Source organism: Hyperoodon ampullatus, assembly GCF_949752795.1.
Source record: "Hyperoodon ampullatus genome assembly, chromosome: 2".
NCBI classification, from domain to species: Eukaryota; Metazoa; Chordata; class Mammalia; order Artiodactyla; family Ziphiidae; genus Hyperoodon; species Hyperoodon ampullatus.
In genome coordinates this window covers 172,522,904-172,543,286 of record NC_136915.1, presented here as the reverse complement: position 1 = coordinate 172,543,286, position 20,383 = coordinate 172,522,904, and the positions used below count along the sequence as shown (strand labels likewise).

The 20,383-nt window shown below is 38.2% G+C and overlaps 1 protein-coding gene across 7 annotated transcripts in view; it reads left to right on the top strand.

The window, feature by feature from the left end:
* The window catches only part of DCAF6 (DDB1 and CUL4 associated factor 6), a gene marked incomplete at its 5' end in the record, with an annotated part of 173,424 nt that overhangs the window by 12,743 nt on the left and 140,298 nt on the right, over nucleotides 1-20,383 (top strand). For all 7 annotated transcript variants that reach the window (XM_079696816.1, XM_079696820.1, XM_079696819.1 and 4 more), the window contains one exon: nucleotides 10,052-10,113. In XM_079696816.1, coding sequence (XP_079552942.1) covers nucleotides 10,052-10,113 — 62 coding nt within the window. The remainder of the gene's footprint in view (nucleotides 1-10,051; nucleotides 10,114-20,383) is intronic.

The window sequence follows — 20,383 nt, the reverse complement described above, 5'->3', positions numbered from 1 at the left end:
TCTCTGTATCTATGAGTCTGTTTCTGTTCTGTTACGTTTGCTCATTTGTTTTGTTTGTTCTCTGTATCTATGAGTCTGTTTCTGTTCTGTTACGTTTGCTCATTTGTTTTGTTTTTAAGATTTCACATGTAAGTGAAATCATATGATATTTGTGTTTGTCTCTCTGACTTATTTCACTTAACATAATATCCTCCGGGTCCATCCACGTTGTTGTAAATGGCAAGATTTCATCCTTTTCATGGCTGAGTAGTATTCCATTGCATATATATGCACCACAGCTTTTTTATCCATTCATCTGTTGATGGACAGTTAGGTTGCTTCCACATCTTGGCTACTGTAAATAATGCTACAATGAACATAGGGGCGCATATATTTTTTCGAATTAATGCTTTTGTTTTCTTCTGGAAATTACCTAGGAGTGGAATCACTGGATAGTACAATAGTTCTCTTTTTAGTTTTTTGAGGAACCTCCATACTGTTTTCCATAGTGACTGTACCAATTTGCATTCCCACCAGCAGTGCATGAGGGTTTCCTTTCCTTCACATCCTCTCCCACACTTGTTATTTGTTTTTTTGATAATAGCCTTTCTGACAGGTGTGAGGTGATAGCTCATTGTGGTTTTGGTTTGCATTTCCATGATGTTTAGGGATGTTGAGCATTTTTTCATGTGCGCATTGGCCATCTGTATGTCTTCCTTGCAAAAATGTCTGTTCAGGTCTTCTGCCCATTTTGTAATTGGGTTTTTAATTAATTAATTAATTGGCTGCATCGGGTCTTCGTTGCTCTGCACGGGCTTTCTCTAGTTGAGGTGAGTGGGGGCTACTCTTCATTGCGGTGCATGGGCTTCTCATTGCAGATCATGGGCTCCAGGTGCGTGGGTTTCAGTAGTTGTGGCACACAGGCTCAGTAGTTGTGGCTTGCAGGCTCTAGAGCTCAGGCTCAGTAGTTGTGGTGCACGGACCTAGCTGCTCTGCAGCATGTGGGATCTTCCTGGACCAGGGATCGAACCCATGTCCCCCACACTGGCAGGTGGATTCTTTTTTTTTTTTTTTTTTTTTTGTGGTACACGGGCCTCTCACTGTTGTGGCCTCTCCCATTGCAGAGCACAGGCTCCGGACGCACAGGCTCAGCGGCCATGGCTCACGGGCCCAGCCCCTCTGCGGCATGTGGGATCTTCCTGGACCGGGGCATGAACCCGGTGTCCCCTGCATCGGAAGGCAGACTCTCAACCACTGCGTCACCAGGGAAGCCCGACTTGCTAGTATTTTGTTGAGGATTTTTGCATGTGTGTTCATCAGTGATACTCACCTGTAATTTCCTGTTTTGTGTGATTTTTTTTTTTTTTTTTTTTTTTTTTTTTTTGGTATCAGTGTGCTGCTGGCTTTATAGAATGAGTTCAGAAGTCCTTCCTCTTTAGTTTTTTTGAATAGTTTGAGGATAGGTATTAGCTCTTCTTTAAATGGTAGAATTTACCTGTGAGGCTGTCTGGTCCTGGACTTTTGCTTATTCTTAGTTTTTTGGTTATTGACTCAATTTCATTACTGGTAATTGGTCTGTTCAAGTTTTCTATTTTTTCCTAATTCAGTCTTGGGAGATTGTACATTTCTAGGAGTTTGTCAGTTTCTTTTAGGTTGTCCATTTTATTGGTGCATAGTTTTTCATAGTAATTTTTTATGATCCTTTGTATTTCTCCTTTTTCATTTCTGATTTTATTGATTTGGGCCCTCTCTTTGTTTCTTGATGTGTGTAGCTAAAGGTTTATCAATTTGGTCTATCTTTTCAAAGAACCAGCTCTTAATTTCATTGGTCTTTTCTATTGATCTTTTAGTTTTTATTTCACTTATTTTGCTGTTTACTATTTCTTCCCTTCTGCTAACTGTAGGTTTTGTTTGTTATTTTTCTAGTAGCTTTAGGTGTAAAGTTAGGTTGTTTGAGATTTTTCTTATTTCCTGAGCTAGGCTTGTATTGTTATAAACTTCTCTCTTAGAACTGCTTGTGCTAAGTCCCATAGATTTTGGATCAGTGTGTTTCCATTTTCATTTGTTTCCAGGTATTTTTGGATTTTCTCTTTGATTTCATCAGTGATCCATTGGTTGTTTAGTAGCATGTTGTTTAGCCTCCATGGGTTTTTTGTGTCTGCAGTTTCTCTCTTTATAGTTGATTTCTAGGCTCACAGTGTTATGGTCAGAAAAGATGTTTGGTATGATTTCAGTCTTAAGAAGATTTATTGAGACTTGCTTTGTGGCCCAGCTTGTGCTCTATCCTTGAGATGTTCCATGTGTACTTGAGAAGAATGTGTATTCTGTTGCTTTTTAATGGAACGTTCTTTCTATATCTATTAAGTTCGTCTGATTTGATTTTTTTTTCATTTACTGAGGTAAGATACACAGAACATTTATCTTAACCATTTTGTAAAATGTTTATTTATTTATTTATTTATTTATTTATTTATTTGGCTGCATCGGGTCTTAGTTGTGGAATGCGGGATCTTTTGTTGTGGCATGTGGGCTCTAGAGCGTGTGAGCTCTAGAGCACGTGGGCTCAGTAGTTGTGGTACGTGGGGATCTCTAGTTGTGGCACGTGGGCCCCATAGCATGTGGGCTCAGTAGCTGTGGCATGTGAGCTCTCTAGTTGTGGTGCATGGGTCTAGAGAGTGCAGGCTTAGTTGCCTCATGGCATGTGGGATTTTAGTTCCCCAACCAGGGATTGAACCTGCGTCCCCTGTATTGGGAGGCAGATTCTTAACCACTGGAACACTCGGGAAGTCCCTGATATGTTGTTTAAAGTTAGTGTTTCCTTATTGATTTTCTGTCTGGATGATCTATCCATTGATGTAAGTGGAGTGTTAAATTCCCTAGTAGTATTATGTTACTGTCAATTTCTTTATGTTTGTTAATATTTGGTTTATGTATTTATGTGCTCCTATGTTAGGTGCAAATATATTTACAATTGTTATATCTTCTTTTTTTTTGGCTGTGCCGTGCAGCTTGTGGGATAAGTACACTCCCCTCAGGTCACCAGAGTTGTATGACCTAGGGGTGCCCCCTGTGTGGGCCCTTTTTTTGTGGTGGGGCTGATTGCTGTGGCACTCTCGTACATGGGGCTGGCTCCCAGCCCACTTGGCTGTGGAGCCCTGCATAGTGCAGAGGCTTCTAGCTGCTTGTGGCTGGGGCCAGGTCCTTGTATGGCTGACTGTGCAGTGCAGGAGTCCTGGGCTGATGCTGGCCAGCTGGCAGGTAAGGCCAGGTCCCAACGCAGCTGGTTGTTGGTGCTCGGAGGGGTCCTGCCATCTTTATATTTTCAGTGGCGTGTATTTTCATATCTCTCACTGTTGTGTCTCACTGTTTTTCACTGTTGTTTTTTGAGACTTATTTATATAGTTTAGGTATTAGTCCTTTGTCAGATATGCAGTTTGCAAATACTTTCTCCCAGTGTGTAGTTTGTCTTTTTCATAGAGTCTTTTGCAGAGTAAAGGTTTTTAACTTTGGAGAGGTCCAGTTTATCAGTTTTTTTCTTTTATGGATTATGCTTTTGGTCTGATGTCTAAACACTCTTAACTTAACCCTAGGTCCTGGAGATTACCTCCTATGTTTTTTCCCTGAAGTTTTATAGTCTTATATTTTTACGTTTAAGTCCAGGGTCCATTTTGTGTTAATTTTTATATGAGGTATGTGATTTACCTTGAAGTTCATTTTTGTGCTTATGAATGTCCACTTGCCCTAGCACCATTTGTTTAAAAGTCTGTATTTTCTCCATTGAATTGCTTTTGCACCTTTATTAAAAATCATTTGGGCACATTTATGTGTATCTAATCGGTGTTCTCTATTCTCTTGCATTGATCTGTGTATCTGTCCCTTTGTAAATACCATACTGTTTTGCTTACTGTAGCTATATAGTAAGTTTTTACATCAAGTTGAGTGACGTTTTCTCCCCTCAATAATTCTTTTTCAAAATTGTTTTAGCTCTTCTATGTCTTTTGCCTTTTTATATGAATTTTAGCGTAAGGTTGTCCTTATCTCCAAAATACCTTGCTGGGATTTTGATAGGAATTGCATTGGACTCACATATCAGTTTGGGAAGGACTGACATCTTTACTGTGTTGAGTCTTCTGATCCATAAACACAGTACATCACTCCAGTTATTTAGTTCTTTGGTTTCTTTCATCAGCATTTTATAATTATCAGGATACACATCTTCAGCATATTTTGTTATATTTATGTCTAAATATTTAATTTTCTTCTGAGCAATTATTAATGTATTTTTTAAAATAAATCTATTTATGTATGTATGTATGTATGTATGTATGTATGTATGTATGGCTGAGTTGGGTTTTTGTTGCTGCGTGCAGGCTTTCTCCAGTTGCGGCGAGCGGGGGGTACTCTTCGTTGTGGTGCGCGGGCTTCTCATTGTGGTGGCTTCTCTTGTTGCAGAGCACGGTCTCTAGGCGTGTGGGCTTCAGTAATGTGGCTCGCAGGCTCTAGAGCGCAGGCTGAGCAGTTGTGGCACATGGGCTTAGTTGCTCCACGGCACATGGGATCTTCCCGGACCAGGGCTCAAACCCATGTCTCCTGCATTGGCAGGCGGATTCTTAACCACTGTGCCACCAGGGAAGCCCAAATGTATTGTGTTTAAGTTCACCTTCTACCCATTCATTGTTAGTATGTAGCAGTGTGATTTTTTTTGTTTGTTGGTCTTGTATGCTGTGATCTTGTAAAACTTACTTATTAATTCTCAGAGGTTTCTGGGTATATTCCAGGAGATTTTCTCTGTGGAAAATCATGTCATCTTTCAATAGGGACTGTTTTATTTCTTCCTTTCCAAACTATGTGTCTTTTTTTTTTTCCTTAACATAATTCCAATGTCTAAAACTTCCAGGACTGTGTTTAGTAATAGTGGTGAGAGTGGACTTCCTTGTATTGTCCTGATTTTAAGTGGGAAGCATTCAGTGTTTCACCATGAAATATGATATATTTTAGGTCTTTTATTGGTGCTTATTACCAGATTGAGGAAGTTTCCCTCTGTTGCTAGTTTGCTGAAAATGTTAATCATGAAAGAGTTCAGTCAAAGAAGCAGAATTACTAGGAGATATACAAACATACACTCAAAGATGTGTTACTGGTATTTGACTTTGTGTAGTTGTGGGAACTCATTAAACTGTCTCTGTAAAGTTGTTTTCTTCATGTCTTTTGCTGGGGCTTGACATCCTCAGGACAGACAGTTGGGAAAGGATGATGGTAAATTGGGGATAGGAAGGACAAGCTGAACCCATGAAAACATAAGATCTATGCCAGTTCTCACTGTCTTAGAGATGTCTTATAGTCTTATAGATGTAGGTGTTTTTTTTAGGAGAAACTGGTACCCTTTGTCATGGACCTAAACACAAACTGGCCTGGTATTCCAAGAACCTAAAAGAGGATCTGTGGGTAGGCAGGACGGTTATAGGCCTAGTTGCTCCCCATTCTAACGAGGTGAGCCAGACAAGTAACAATGTATATAAACAATATAAGCATCAGTAAAAATCAGTATTGCTGTTGCTTTACTTCCACCCACCAATCTTGTGCAAATATGACTGGTAATTCAAGTAACATGAAACATACAGGGAAAAAATTCTGGGAAACATGGTTCGTTGTGAGTTGACACATTTCAAAGCCACCACACTTCTCTGCTGCTTGTTGTTCATTGAAGGCTCTTGGTAGGGATGGGAGGGGGATTCCTGTCCCTCCCTTAAGGATAGGCAGTTTATACTTCTTTCCTTTCCTGAAGGCAGTTGCCTTTGCCTGAAGTGGACGTGAGGGTTTCCTGCCTCTCTTAAAGCTAGTGGACCTTTGCTGAGGCTCTTTTTAGCTATGCCTTCCCCAGTGGCTTAAGACTTTGCTTCCCATGAGAGAAGGGCCTGAAAAGTGACTGGAGTTTCCTTTCTAAGTCTTACCGGACAGGGACTCTCTCAGGCTTCCTGTTGTTTTCAGTGTTTCTTATGAGTACTTGGGGGAGGCTCATGGAAAAGAGCTGGTGACTGAATGTAGATTCTCTCTGTGCCTAGGATCCTAGAGATTCTAAACTGTCTCTAGCCCACATTTGGCCTTTAAACATTCATTTGAGTTCTTACTGGTTTCTTCTTACACATTTTGATTGCAGTCACCTCTTTGTCCTGTTCTTTGTCAAAGGTAAAACAGTTCTGTGTTCTTTCTCTCCTCAGAGTTTGTTACACTTTAATTTTCAGTTCTCCTGGTTATCTGGCAAGATGTCTTGGGAGCCAAAGAAGATTATGTCAAGGAGACAGCATTTACCTATGACAGCTAATGCTATGAGGTTATGAAAAATGTGCCTTGAAAGAGACCATTGAATTTACTGATACCCCATGATTTCTGAGAACAAAACCAGTGAATAGGAGGGGGCAAAACAGACAGTTCAGGAAAAGGAAGACCTGACAATGAGCTAGAGATGGCAGCGTTTGTAGTTGACTAGGAAGTTTGGCCTTAAAGAGAAGTTGCTCAAAGGGTCAGTAGAGTCAAGTAAAGTGAAAAGTTTTGTTAAAGTGCTGTTCCGTCTCTGTTTCTCAGTATCAGTAGCGTTATTCTTTTCTCTTAACCAGTTGAAGTTACCCCAACTCCTTAATGAAGTCATTTTTTAAAAATCATTTTCTCTCGGGACTTCCCTGGTGGTCCAGTAGTTAGACTCCGCACTCCCAGTGCAGGGGGCACGGATTTGATCCCTGGTCGGGGAACTAAGATCCCACGTGCTACACGGTGCGGCCTAAAAACAAAAACAAAAACAAACAAAAAAATCATTTTCTCTCTTTTCAGACAATATTAACTTAGAACAATCCCACGTGTACATACGGAGAGAACGAATCTTAAGTGTCTATAGCAGGTCAGTCACATCTATGAGTTTTGCATATGCTACTTAATTTATTCCAGACAATAAGCCTGTAAAGTTGATGGTATTATTCCCATCAAATATAAAATTTTTACAAATGTAGAACTAAGGCCCTGAGATGTTAAGTTTTGCCCAGTGTATGTGTAGTATGTTCCAAGTTAGATTTAAGCCTAACATTTCTTGTCCCAAGCATCTCAGTCTAATAACTGAGATAGGTACTTGATAAATAAGTTATGAAGCTGTTTCATAAGTTACAGAGCCATTAAAAATGAGCAGTATGTCTATATTTATTCCCAGTGTGAAAGATGTTCACCTTGTATTATTGAGTAGAAATACGTTGAAGAACAGAATCAGTATTATGAGCCTGTTCATTTATTCACTGATTCAGGAATGTATATTGAGTGCCTCCTTTGTCTTAGGCACTGTTCTAGGCACTTAGGATACTTGAGTGAACAAAAGAGTGTTTTTTTTTATGGAGCTTACAATCTATTAATATAGAATAGAATGTAAAAGAGACAGAATTAAATGAGGCAGCTTGGGCTGCAAGAAAGACTTGGAGAGAAAGCCTCAGTGATAGGTAAATTCATCCATAACAAATAGGTAATTGTTGGGAGACAGTTCTCCACGTCTCTTTTGTATTTCTGCACATCTTGTGAGCAGAGGCACTGGCTGCTTTGTTCTGGACTCTCTTTTCAGGGAACAGACTTGGGAGATATAATAGCTCCCTGTGGAGCAGAGGGCAGATTTATTTATTGTCCAGAATAATAAAGATAATGTCTTCCTTTGGGACAAAAGTTAGGCAGATTTGCTTGATATAAGATTTGCATTCCTTCAGTTCAGGGTTCCCCAGCTGTGATTCAAACCCATTGCATGTGCAGTATCCCCCCAGACCCCACTGCATTGCCCTGTGGGAACTGGGGGACAAGGGGAACCAATGTGAACCTGAAGCTCATTCTTCTTGAGGAGTAAAATCCTTTGCCTCTGACTCAGAAGTCCTGTGTCTTCTGCTATCATCCATGAAATGGTAACAGGTAGCTTGTTAGCTTGCAAGTAGGCCAGACTCATCACAGTTCTTGATAATAGGCATGAGTTTATTTTTATTTGAGAGGACTCAGTTTTTTTTTTTTTAAACTTATCGTTCTTATTTTTATCCTAGCTTTCAGCTCCTATTTCTTGGTGTAGTGCATTTAATTACCAAAAGGGTAGAAGAGGTTTATACTAGGTTGTTCAGAAACCCATTTTATGGAATGTGGGGCAATACAAATTTTTTTTTAAAAATTTATTTATTTATTTATTTATTTATGGCTGTGTTGGGTCTTCGTTGCTGCATGCAGGCTTTTCTCTAGTTGTGGTGAGCGGGGGCTACTCTTTGTTGTGGTGCGTGGGCTTCTCATTGTGGTGGCTTCTCTTGTTGCAGAGCATGGGCTCTAGGCACGTGGGTTTCAGTAGTTGTGGCACACGGACTTCAGTAGTTGTGGTTCGCGGGCTCTAGAGCGCAGGCTCAGTAGTTGTGGTGCACAGGCTTAGTTGCTCCGCGGCATGTGGGATCTTCCCGGACCAGGGTTCAAACCTGGGTCCCCTGCATTGTCAGGCAGATACTTAACCACTGGGCCACCAGGGAAGCCCAATACAATCATTTTGATCTCCTAAGTCACATATAAACATATCATTTAGGAGCTGTCTTGTCTCTATCGTGTCTCAGTGCATGTTTTTATGTACAAGTTCATATGTAAGAATTCTTGCTCAAATTACTCACTTTGTCTTCTATTCTCTCATGTTGCACTACCATTTTCTCTAGTTGGAAATGGCTAGGGCCATGTTTTCAAGCCCAGATTTTAAAAATTTGGAAAAAAATTTTTAATACTTTTTTCTTAGCATTTTATGAATTTTAATTACTGTCATGTTGTTAATTTGAATACTTTTTTCCTTAACTCTTAATTTATAACTCAGTAGGATTGCCATACCTGCTGATGGACAAAAGGAAAAGATTAAAAATTTTTTTTCTGTTTACTAGTTAGCATCTTTTTAAAACTGAAAATCAGATTTGAAAAGTTAATTATATATAGTATAACCTAATTCATGAAAATACTTTGCTGAATTTCTGCAGGTTGTTTCATTCCAATAAGTTTAGGAACCATACCCCACCCGAACACACACAAAATCTTTAACCCACGTGTTCATCCATTATCTAGCCGTCTTACCAGTTACAGGCAAGGACAGAGAAAACAGTCTGGCTTCAAGACGATCTTGCTCTTTACGTTGAATGCAAGAAAACATAATAGAGTCCCTTGTGACAGTATATAGAGAGCATAGTCAAATTTAATTTTGAAATCTCATCAGCCTGATTACTTAGCTAATTATTGTTCTTTGTCATATATTCGGCTTCCTTTCATTACAGCTTCTGAATAAACATGAAGCTTTTTCGCCCATTTTTGGTAAAGATGATTCATTTCTTAAAGAAACATAAGTTCCCTTTTTCAAAGGAGGAATTTATTGTATTTTTGAAGTATTATAACGTTTCTGCTATTGATGGATATTTAGGCTGATTTAATTTTTTTGCTCTCACATTTCATCACTGTGAAATGAACTTTTAAGTATTTTAGCATTTCTGAAATTGAGATGTGTTTAAAAATAGGTGGCATCTTCGAAAACACTGTTTGCCACCCTTTTTAAAATTGAAAATCCTATTCCCCACCTCCAGTCTTCTCGTATCCCCTTTCTCTGCTTTATTTTTCCATATAACGTTTTTACCAAGTCACATATTGTTTATTGTCTTTAATTAAGCTAACTAGAGTCAGGGATCTTTTTCTCTTTTATTTTACCATTGTATCCCTAGCTCCTAGAACACGACCTGGAATGGAGTAAGTACGCAATATATTTGTTGAATGAATGGATGAATGAAGGGAACATTTAAGTGTTTATTGTGGTTCCAGATACTATGCTAAGCCCTTTCTCTCCTTGCATCACTTAATAACCACATGAGGTAGGTAGGTACTCTAATGAGGAAACTAGGGCTAAGGAGGAGTTAATTTGCCCAGTGTCACTCAGCCTGTAAATGGAGGAATTAAAATTAGAGCTTGACTCTGCCTCATGACAGTTCTTAGGCTCTTAACAGTGTTACACTTGTCTAAGCAATAAATTGTATGATTTATTTAGTTCTTTCTTTTTAAACAGGAAGAAGAGAATTTATCCAAAGATTAAAACTTGAAGCAACCCTGAATGTGCATGATGGCTGTGTAAGTAATAGTTAATTCTCAACTATGAAGGACTTTAATACTAAGTGTTCAGATGTTTGAGGAACTGCCCCAGTCCTCCCAAAAGAGATTGGACTAAGTATAAGAAAATGGGAGAATTAAGTTTTACATTAAAACGTAAAAGTATACTTTGAATTTAGGAAAGCATATGGGAGATTTTTTAAAGAATGATGAGTTTTCTAACATTAGCCAAAGGTTTTCAACTCTTTCACTCTATTGGTACTGCTTTTGTGACAGTCACTAGTGATCTTCATGTCTCCAAATCTAGTGGTCACTTCTCAGAAACTTTAGACGTTGGTTGAATACATTTTCTTTTTTGAAATATTTATTCTCTTGGATTCTGCTAACACCACGCTCTCTTGGTTTTCTTTCTATCTCATTGACTTGTTGCATCTTCTCCGTCTTCTTCCCTGACTCCTCCACTTCTCCACCTTCAAATGTTGGATGTACCAACATTCTATCTTGGTTCCTCCCACCCTGTTTTCTCTTCACTTTTCTAAGTGATTTTGTTTAGTCCCATGGCTGAAAAACATGACTTCCAACTTTCCACTTCTTCCCAGAACTCCAGATTTATATATATAACTCTCTAGTTAACATTCCCAGTTGCATGTCTAATAGCACCCCAAATTTAACAGGGTCAAAACAAAACTTTTGTAAGGTTTTGTTAGAAAAACTTCGGACATTGGACTTCCCTTGTGGCGCAGTGATTAAGAATCCTCCTGCCAAGGCAAGGGACATGGATTCAAGCTGTGGTCTGGGAAGATCCCATATGCCGCAGAGCAACTAAGCCTGTGTGTGACAACTACTGAGCCTGGGCTCTAGACCCTGTGAGCCACAACTACTAAGCTCGTGTGCCACAACTACTGAAGCCCATGTGCCTAGAGCCCATGCTCCGCAACAAGAGAAGCCACCGCAGTGAGAAGCCCACATGCAGCAACGAAGACCAAACGCAGCCAAAAATAAATGAGTGAATGAATAAATACATAATTTTATTTATTTATTAATTAAAAAAACTTTAATCATGCTTTTCATATACTCAGGACCTGGATTTAGCAGTTAATCAAGATTTTGGCACATTTTCTTTTTCCATTTCATTTTTTTTCTCCTCTTTGCTGAAGTATTTTAAAGCAGATCTCAGATGTGAAATCATTTCACCTCTGTATGTAAGCTAAAAGTAATGGACAATTTTTTATGTAATCAAAATGGCATTATATAATTTAACGAGATAGTATATTTTTGGTATCATCTAATACACAGTCCATAGTCAAATTTCCCCCATTGTTTAAAAATCTCTCTCTTTTTTTTTTTAAACATTCTTTGGAGTGTAATTGTTTTACAATGTTGTGTTAATTTCTGCTGTACAAAACAGTGAATCAGCTATATGTATACATATATCCCCATATCCCCTCCCTCTTGAGCCTCCCTCCCACCCTCCCTATTGCACCCCTCTAGGTCATCGCAAAGCATCGAGCTGATTTCCCTGTGCTATGCAGCAGCTTCCCACTAGCCATCCATTGCCCATTTGGTAGTGTATATATGTCAATGCTACTCTCTCACTTCGTCCCAGCTTCCCCTTCCCACTCTGTGTCCTCAAGTCTGTTCTCTACGTTTGCGTCTTTATTCCTGTCCTCCCACTAGGTTTTAGATTGCTTATATGTGCGTTAGCATATGGTATTTGTTTTTCTCTTTCTGACTTACTTCACTCTGTATGACAGGCTCTAGGTCCATCCACCTCATTACAAATAACTCAATTTTGTTCCTTTTTATGGCTGAGTAATATTCCATTGTATATAGGTGCCACATCTTCTTTATCCATTCATCTGTCAGTGGACATTTAGGTTGCTTCCATGTCTTGGCTATTGTAAATGGTGGTGCAGTGAACTTTGTGGTACATGACTCTTTTTGAATTATGGTTTTCTCAGGGTATATGCCCACTAGTGGGATTGCTGGGTCATTAGGTAGTTCTATTTTCAGTGTTTTAAGGAACCTCCATACTGTTCTCCATAGTGACTATATCAATTTACATTCCCACCAACAGTGCAGGAGGGTTCCCTTTTCTCCACACCCTCTCCAGCATTTATTGTTTGTAGATTTCTTGATGATGGCCATTCTGACCAGTGTGAGGTGATACCTCATTGTGGTTTTGATTTGCATTTCTCTAATTATTAGTGATGTTGAACGTCTTTTCATGTGTTTGTTGGCAATCTGTATGTCTACTTTGGAGAAATGTTTGTTTAGGTCTTCCACCCATTTTTGGATTGGGTTGTTTGTTCTTTTGTTACTGAGATGCATAAGCTGCTTGTATGTTTTGGAGATTAATCTTTTATCCATTGCTTCGTTTGCAAATATTTTCTCCAGTTCGGAGGTTTGTCTTTTTCTCTTGTTTATGTTTTCCTTTGCTGTGCAAAAGCTTTTAAGGTTCATTAGGTCCCATTTGTTTATTTTTGATTTTATTTCCGTTAATCTAAGAGGCGGGTCAAAAAGGATCTTGCTGTGATTTATGTCATAGAGTGTTCTGCCTATGTTTTCTTCGAAGAGTTTTATAGTGTCTGGTCTTACATTTAGGTCTTTAATCCATTTTGAGTTTATTTTTGTGTATGGTGTTAGGAAGTGTTCTAATTTCATTCTTTTACCTGTAGCTGTCCGGTTTTCCCAGCACCACTTATTGAAGAAGCTGTCTTTTCTCCATTGTATATTCTTGCCTCCTTTGTCAAAGGTAAGGTGACCATATGTGTGTGGGTTTATCTCTGGACTTTCTATCCTATTCCATTGATTGATATACTGTTTTTGTGCCAGTACCATACTGTCTTGATTACTGTAGCTTTGTAGTATAGTCTGAAGTCAGGGAGCCTGATTCCTTCAGCTCTGTTTTCTTTCTCAAGATTGCTTTGGCTATATGGGGTCTTTTGTGTTTCCATGCAAATTGTAAAATTTTTTGTTCTAGTTCAGTGAAGAATGCCATTGGTAGTTTGATAGGGATTGCACTGAATTTATAGATTGCTTTGAGTAATATAGTCATTTTCACAATATTGATTCTTCTAATCCAAGAACATGGTATATCTTTCCATCTGTTTGTATGGTCTTTAATGTCTTTCATCAGTGTCTTATAGATTTCAGCGTACAGGTCTTTTGCCTCCTTAGGTAGATTATTCCTAGGTATTTTATTCTTTTTGTTGCAGTGGTAAATGGGATTGTTTCCATAATTTCTGTTTCTGATTTTTCGTTTTTAGTGTGTAGGAATGCAACAGATTTCTGTGCATTAATTTTGTATCCTGCTACTTTACCAAATTCATTGATCGGCTCTAGTAGTTTTCTGGTGTCGTCTTTAGGATTTTCTATGTATAGATCATGTCATCTGCAAACAGTGACACTTTTTCTTCTTTTCCAATTTAGATTCCTTTTATTTCTTCTCTGACTGCCATGGTTAATACTTCGAAACCTATGTTGAATAATAGTGGTGAAAGTGGGCAACCTTGTCTTGTTCCTGATCTTAGAGGAAATGCTTTCAGTTTTTCACCATTGAGAATGATGTTGGCTGTGAGTTTGTCATATATGGCTTTTATTATGTTGAGGTAGGTTCTCTCTATGCGCACTTTCTAGAGAGTTTTTATCACAAATGGGTGTTGAATTTTTTCAAAAGCTTTTTGTGCATCTATTGAGATGATCATATGGTTTTTATCCTTCAATTTGTTAATATGGTGTACCACATTGATTGTTTTGCATATAGTGAAGAATCCTTGAATTCCTGGGATAAACCCCACTTGATCATGGTGTATGATCCTTTTAATGTGCTGTTGGATTCTGTTTGCTAGTATTTTGTTGAGGATTTTTGCATCTGTGTTCGTCAGTGATATTGGCCTGTAGTTTTCTTTTTCTGTGATATCTTTGTCTGGTTTTGGTATCAGGGTGATGGTGGCCTCATAGAATGAGTTTGGGAGTGTTCCTCCCTCTGCTGTATATTGGAAGAGTATTAGAAAGGTAGATGTTCACTCTTCTCTAAATGTTTGTTAGAATTCGCCTGTAAAGCCATGTGGCCCTGGGCTTTTTGTTTGTTGAAAGATTTTTAATCACAGTTTCAATTTCAGTGCTTGTGAATGGTCTGTTCATACTTTCTAGTCCTTCCTTGTTCAGTCTTGGAAGATTGTACTTTTCTAAGAATTTGTCCATTTCTTCCAGGTTGTCCATTTTATTGGCATAGAGTTGCTTTTAGTAATCTGTCATGCTCCTTTGTATTTCTGCAGTGTCAGTTGTTACTTCTCCTTTTTCATTTCTAATTCTGTTGATTTGAGTCTTCTCCCTTTTTTCCTGATGAGTTTAATGGTTTATCAATTTTGTTTATCTTCTCAAAGAACCAGCTTTTAGTTTTATTGATCTTTGCTATTGTTTCCTTCATTTCTTTTTCATTTATTTCTGATCTGATCTTTATGATTTCTTTCCTTCTGCTAACTTAGGGTTTTTTTTGTTCTTCTTTCTCTGATTGCTTTAAGGTGTAAGGTTAGGTTGTTTATTTGAGATTTTTCTTGTTTTTTGAGGTAGGATTGTATTGCTATAAACTTCCCTCTTAGAACTGCTTTTGCTGCATCCCATAGGTTTTAGGTCATTGTGTTTTCGTTGTCATTTGTTTCTAGGTATTTATTTGATTTCTTCTTTGATTTCTTGTGTGATCTCTTAGTTGTTTAGTAGCATATTGTTTAGCCTCCATATGTTTTCATTTTTACAGTTTTTTTCCCTGTAATTGATAGCTAGTCTCATAGTGTTGTGGTCCAAAGAGGTACTTGATTGGCAGGCAGATTCTTAACCAGTGCACCACCAGGGAAGTCCCTGGAATCTGTATTCTGATCAACACTTTAGGTGATTTTAAAATAGGTGATCTGTGGATCATACTTTGGAAAACAGTGCTATAGCTACCAATTGAAAACATGAGACTAGAAAGAGCACATGGAAAGAAATTGCCAACTGAAAAGAGGGTCTAGGCCTTAACTCTAAGGATTCAAACATTTAAAACTTAAGCAAAGAGGGGAAAAGTATCTAAAGTCCTATCCTCCAAAATGTTATCTTTTTCCTGTTCACAGTTGTGGTATTATAATTATGCTGTAAATACACTTTAGGTATCAATATATGTTATTTATTTTAAACCTTAGCACCACTCTTGAGGTTCCCCTGATGCTCATGGTTAAAAATGGATCATAACCAAAAGAAATAGACATGTACTGCCCTTATTCTGTTCTTGTCCTCCTTAAGCCGCCTCTTTTAATCATGTTTTATTTCAGATCTTCTGGTAATTTCTTTCATTTCTGTGTGATAGTGTTATGTTGGTCTTTCTTGAAGTGTCAGCTTTGGGTGTTGTCCATTGATTTCCTGCTATGATAGAAGAGGAATTAACTAATTTATACAGTTTTCTAAGATGTAGGCTTCTCAAAAATTTTGTTACTGTTCTCAGTCTCTCCAGCTGTCACTTTAATTTTAAACAACATACTTAAGCATCTTTTTGTTTTTCTGTCATTTATAGACAGTATTTCTTGAATCCCCATTCTGTAAAATATATTTAAGGCTTTCACCCTTCTTCCACCTTCCTATCTCTATTTCACACCTTTTTCAGCTATATATGCTTTTGTATTGTCAGTGTTCATTTCATTTGCCTCCTGTTCTGTAGCCATTTTTATTTTCTGAAATTTGTCAATGTATTTATTCTAAAAGTCAAAATATAGTAAGCAGTGTTAATGTCTTATACATATGTATATGTCTTAGTTTTCATTAAGCTCTTCACAATAAGGAGAGAATAGGAAGAAAATTATATAATATATCATCTGTTTTATAGATGAGCACACTCAGCTGCTCAAAACTCTCTAATGGGTTTCTGGCTTACGTATAGTAAATCCAAAGGCCTTATTGCTTCAGAGACCCTACGTGATTTGACACTTGCCTTCTTTTCCATTTCATCCCTTACTGTATTCCCTGTTATACGTATTTGTTTTAGTCATACTCATCTTTTTGCTGTTTCTTTAAATGCACCTAGTACACCTCTGTCTTACGTATTTTGTTTTTTGCCTAGAACTTTCTTCCTCACATATCTTTGAAGCTTACCTCGTCTTTTCATTTAGCTCTGTTAGCCTATCAGAGACGCTTTTCCTGACCACCCTAATAGCTCCCCATTCCTCATCAGTATCTTCCTCTTTTTTCTGTTTTTTTCCACCATAATACTGACATTATAATTATACATTTATTTATTTGTTCATAGTCTGCACACCTGCCTCCCTCTACTCTAGCACTCTGGTCACCAAATATATCTTCATAAATTTATTTTCTTTGTCTAGTTTCGAGGGGAGCGCCTACCACTTATTTGGCACTTATGAAGTGTTTATCGAAGAGACAAAAGCATGTGTTACGTATTGGATTTTATGTCTTTCTTTAAGGAACTAAGGTCAAGTCTTTCTCCTTACTCAAAGGAGAATTTTCTAGTTTTAATTTCAGATGGATTCTTGCATAATGTATAACTGCCTTTGTATTTTGAAGTTTTTACAAGCTGTGGATTCTGTATCTTTCCAGTTTTGAATTTACTTTCAGGTTTTACTGAGTATTTTCTCAAATATTTTTCTAAGGATGAGTGGAACATAAACTTTTCTTACAAGCTTAAAGATATCTTTTCTGCTTGCATACTAAAAAATTTTTGTCCTTATTTTTATTTTGCATTTTTTAAAACAGTTGATGCCTTCTCATGGTACAAAAATAAACTATATAAAAAATACACATTGAGGGACTTCCCTGGTGGTCCAGTGGTTAAGAATCCAACTTCTGATGCACGGGATGTGGGTTCGATCCCTGGTAGGGGGACTAAGATCCCACATGCCATGGGGCAACTAAGCCCACGTGCCACAACTACTGAGCCCACGCGCTGTAGAGCCCGTGTGCTACAACTAGAAAGCCTGCATGCTGCAACTACTGAGCCCACGTGCCACAACTAGCGAGCCTGTGCACCACAACTACTGAGCCTGTGTGCTCTAGAGCCTGCACGCCACAACTAGAGAGAAGCCTGTGTGCCACAATGAAAGATCCTGTGTACTACAATGAAGATCTTGCATTCTGCAACTAAGACCAAACACAGCCAAAATAAATACAATAAATTAACAACAAAAAAGTATAATTGGGAAGTGTGGCTATCACTCCTGTTCCTGTCTTCCCCATTTTTTTCTGTTCCCTAAAACACATAACCACTTGTTTTAGTTTCATGGGTATCCTTCTACTCTATTTTTCCCCCATCTTTATTGAGATATAATGTACATATATAAATGTATAAGTTTAATGTGTAAAATGTAATGATTTGATACACATATATATTGCAAAATGATTACCACAATAAGCTTAGTTAACACATTTATCACTTCACATAATTTCCATTTTGTTGTTGTTGTGGTGGTGGTGGTGGTGGTGAGAACATTTAGGATTTACTTTCTTAGCATCTTTCAAGTATACAGCACAGTATTGCTACCTGTAAACACCATGCTGTACCTTAGATCCCAGAACTTACTCACCTTATAACTGGTAGTTTATACTTTTTGAACATCTCATTTCCTCCACCTTCCAGCCTCTGGCAACCACCAGTCTACTCTCTGTTTCTATGAGTTGAGCGTGCTTAGATTCCACATGTAAGTGATATCATACAGTATTTTTCATTCTTTATCTCACCCTCAGCATTCATCCACATTGTTGCAAACGTCAGGATTTCCTTCAATTTTATGGCTGAAGAATATTCCATTGTGTGCATGGGTGTGTGTGTTTATCATATTTATCCATACATCCATTGACAAATACCTAGGTTCTTTTCGTGTCTTGGGTATTGTAAATAACGACACAATGAATGTGGGGTGCCGCAGATATCTCTTCAAGATAATATTTTAATTTCCTTCAAATATATACCCAAAATTGGGATTGCTGGATTATATGGTAGTTCTAGTTTAAATTTTTTGAGGAACCTCCATAGTGTTTCCCGTAGTTGCTGTATTTCCCTTCCCACCAGTGGTGCACAAGGGTTCCCTTTTCTCCACATCCTTACCAGCACTTCTTATCTCTTATATTTTTTTTTTTTTTTTTTTTTGTGGCACGCGGGCCTCTCACTGTTGTGGCCTCTCCCGTTGCGGAGTACAGGCTCCGGATGCGCAGGCTCAGCAGCCATGGCTCACGGGCCCAGCCGCTCCGCGGCATATGGGATCCTCCCAGACCGGGGCATGAACTCGTATCCCCTGCATCGGCAGGCGGACTCTCAACCACTGCGCCACCAGGGAGGCCCCTCTCTTATATTTTTGATAATAGCCATTCTAATAGGTCTGAGATGGTATCTCATTGTGGTTTTTTTTTGTTGTTGTTGTCCATGCTGTGCAGCTCGTGGGATTGAACCTGGGCCACAACAGTGAAAGCACCGAGTTCTGACTACTGGACTTCCAGGGTCCTCCCTCATTTGTGGCTTTGATTTGCATTTTTCTGATGATTAGTGATGTTGAGCACTGTTTCATGTACTTTTTGGCCATTTGTATGTCTTCTTTAGAAAAATGTTTTTCAGGTCTTTGCCCATTTTTAAATTAGACTATTTGGAGTTTTTTTGCGATTGAGTTGTATGAGTTCCTTGTATATTTTGGATGCTAATCCCTTATCAAATATAAGGTTTGCATATATTTTTCTTCTCTTCTGTAGGTTACCTCTTAATTTTGTTGGTTGTTTCTGTTGCTGTACAGAGCTTTTAAGTTTGATGTAGTATCACTTGTTGATTTTTGCTTTTGTTACTTGTGTTTTTGCTGTTATGTCCAAAAAATCATTGCCATGATCAAAGTCAGGGAGCTTTTCACTATGTTTTTTTCTAGGAATTTTATCGCCTTCAAGTCTTATCTTAAGGCTTTAATCCACTTCAAGTTAATTTTATTTATTCTGCATGTGAACATCCAGTTTTCCCAACAACATTTAGTGAAGAGACTGTTCTTTCCCCATTGGGTAGTCTTTGCTCCTTTGTTGTAAATTGATTGACCAAATATGCATGGGTTATTTTCTGGGCTCTCTATTCTGTTTCATTGAACTGTGTGTCTGTTCCTAAGCCAATACCATACTGTTTTGATTAACATAACTTTGTAGTATAGTTTGAAGTCAAGAAGTTTGATGCCTTCAGCTTTGTTTTTCGTTTTCAATATTGCTCTGGCTATTTGGGGTCTTTTGTTGTTCCATACAAATTTTTTTTTTTAAGATTTCTTTATTGAAAACTTTTACTATGCTAATATGTGTTGTGAATGATCATAAGATACATTTAACATACAGTGTTTCCCATACTTAGTTTTCCCCACGGCTCTTCCTTTGGTAAGCATCTCCTGGAAGTATGGTTGCTCACAACACACTTTTGGAAAAGCAAAATTAATTTCGCTGTCAGGGCAGGTGTTTCAGTTGATTGTTTTTACCCAAATGAAGGCTGTAGATTTTCTCCTGATGAGGTTCTTTGGTTAGCCTTTACCAGCTTGCCATAATGATTTCTATTTTATATGTATGTATGTCAATCCCAATCTCCTAGTTCATCCCACCACACCCCCCTGAACTTCCCCCCTTGGTGTCCATATGTTTGTTCTCTACATCTGTGTCTCTATTTTTGCCTTGCAAGCTGGTTCACCTGTACTGTTTTTCTAGATTCCACATATATGCGTTAATATATATTTGTTTTTCTCTTTATGACTTACTTCACTCTGTATGACAGTCTCTGGGTCCATCCACACCTCTACAAATGACCCAATTTCGTTCTTTTTTATGGCTGAGTAATATTCCATTGTATATATATACCACATCTTCTTTATCCATTCATCTGTCGATGGGCATTTAGGTTGCTTCCATGACCTGGCTGTTGTAAATAGTGCTTCAGTGAACACTGCAGTGAATTTGTCTTTTTGAAATATGATTTTTCCTGGGTACATGCCCAGTAGTGGGATTGCTGGATCATATGGTAATTCGATTTTTAGTTTTTTAAGGAACTGCCATACTGTTCTCCATAGTGGCTGTATCAATTTACATTCCCACCAACAGTGCCGGAGGGTTCTCTTTTCTCCACACCGTCTCCAGCATTTGTTGTTTGTAGATTTTCTGATGATGCCCATTCTAACCTGTGTGAGGTGATACCTCATTGTAGTTTTGATTTGCATTAATAATTCATGATATTGAGCAGCTTTTCATGTGTCTCTTGGCCATCTGTATGTCTTCTTTGGAGAAATGTCTATTTAGGTCTTCTGCC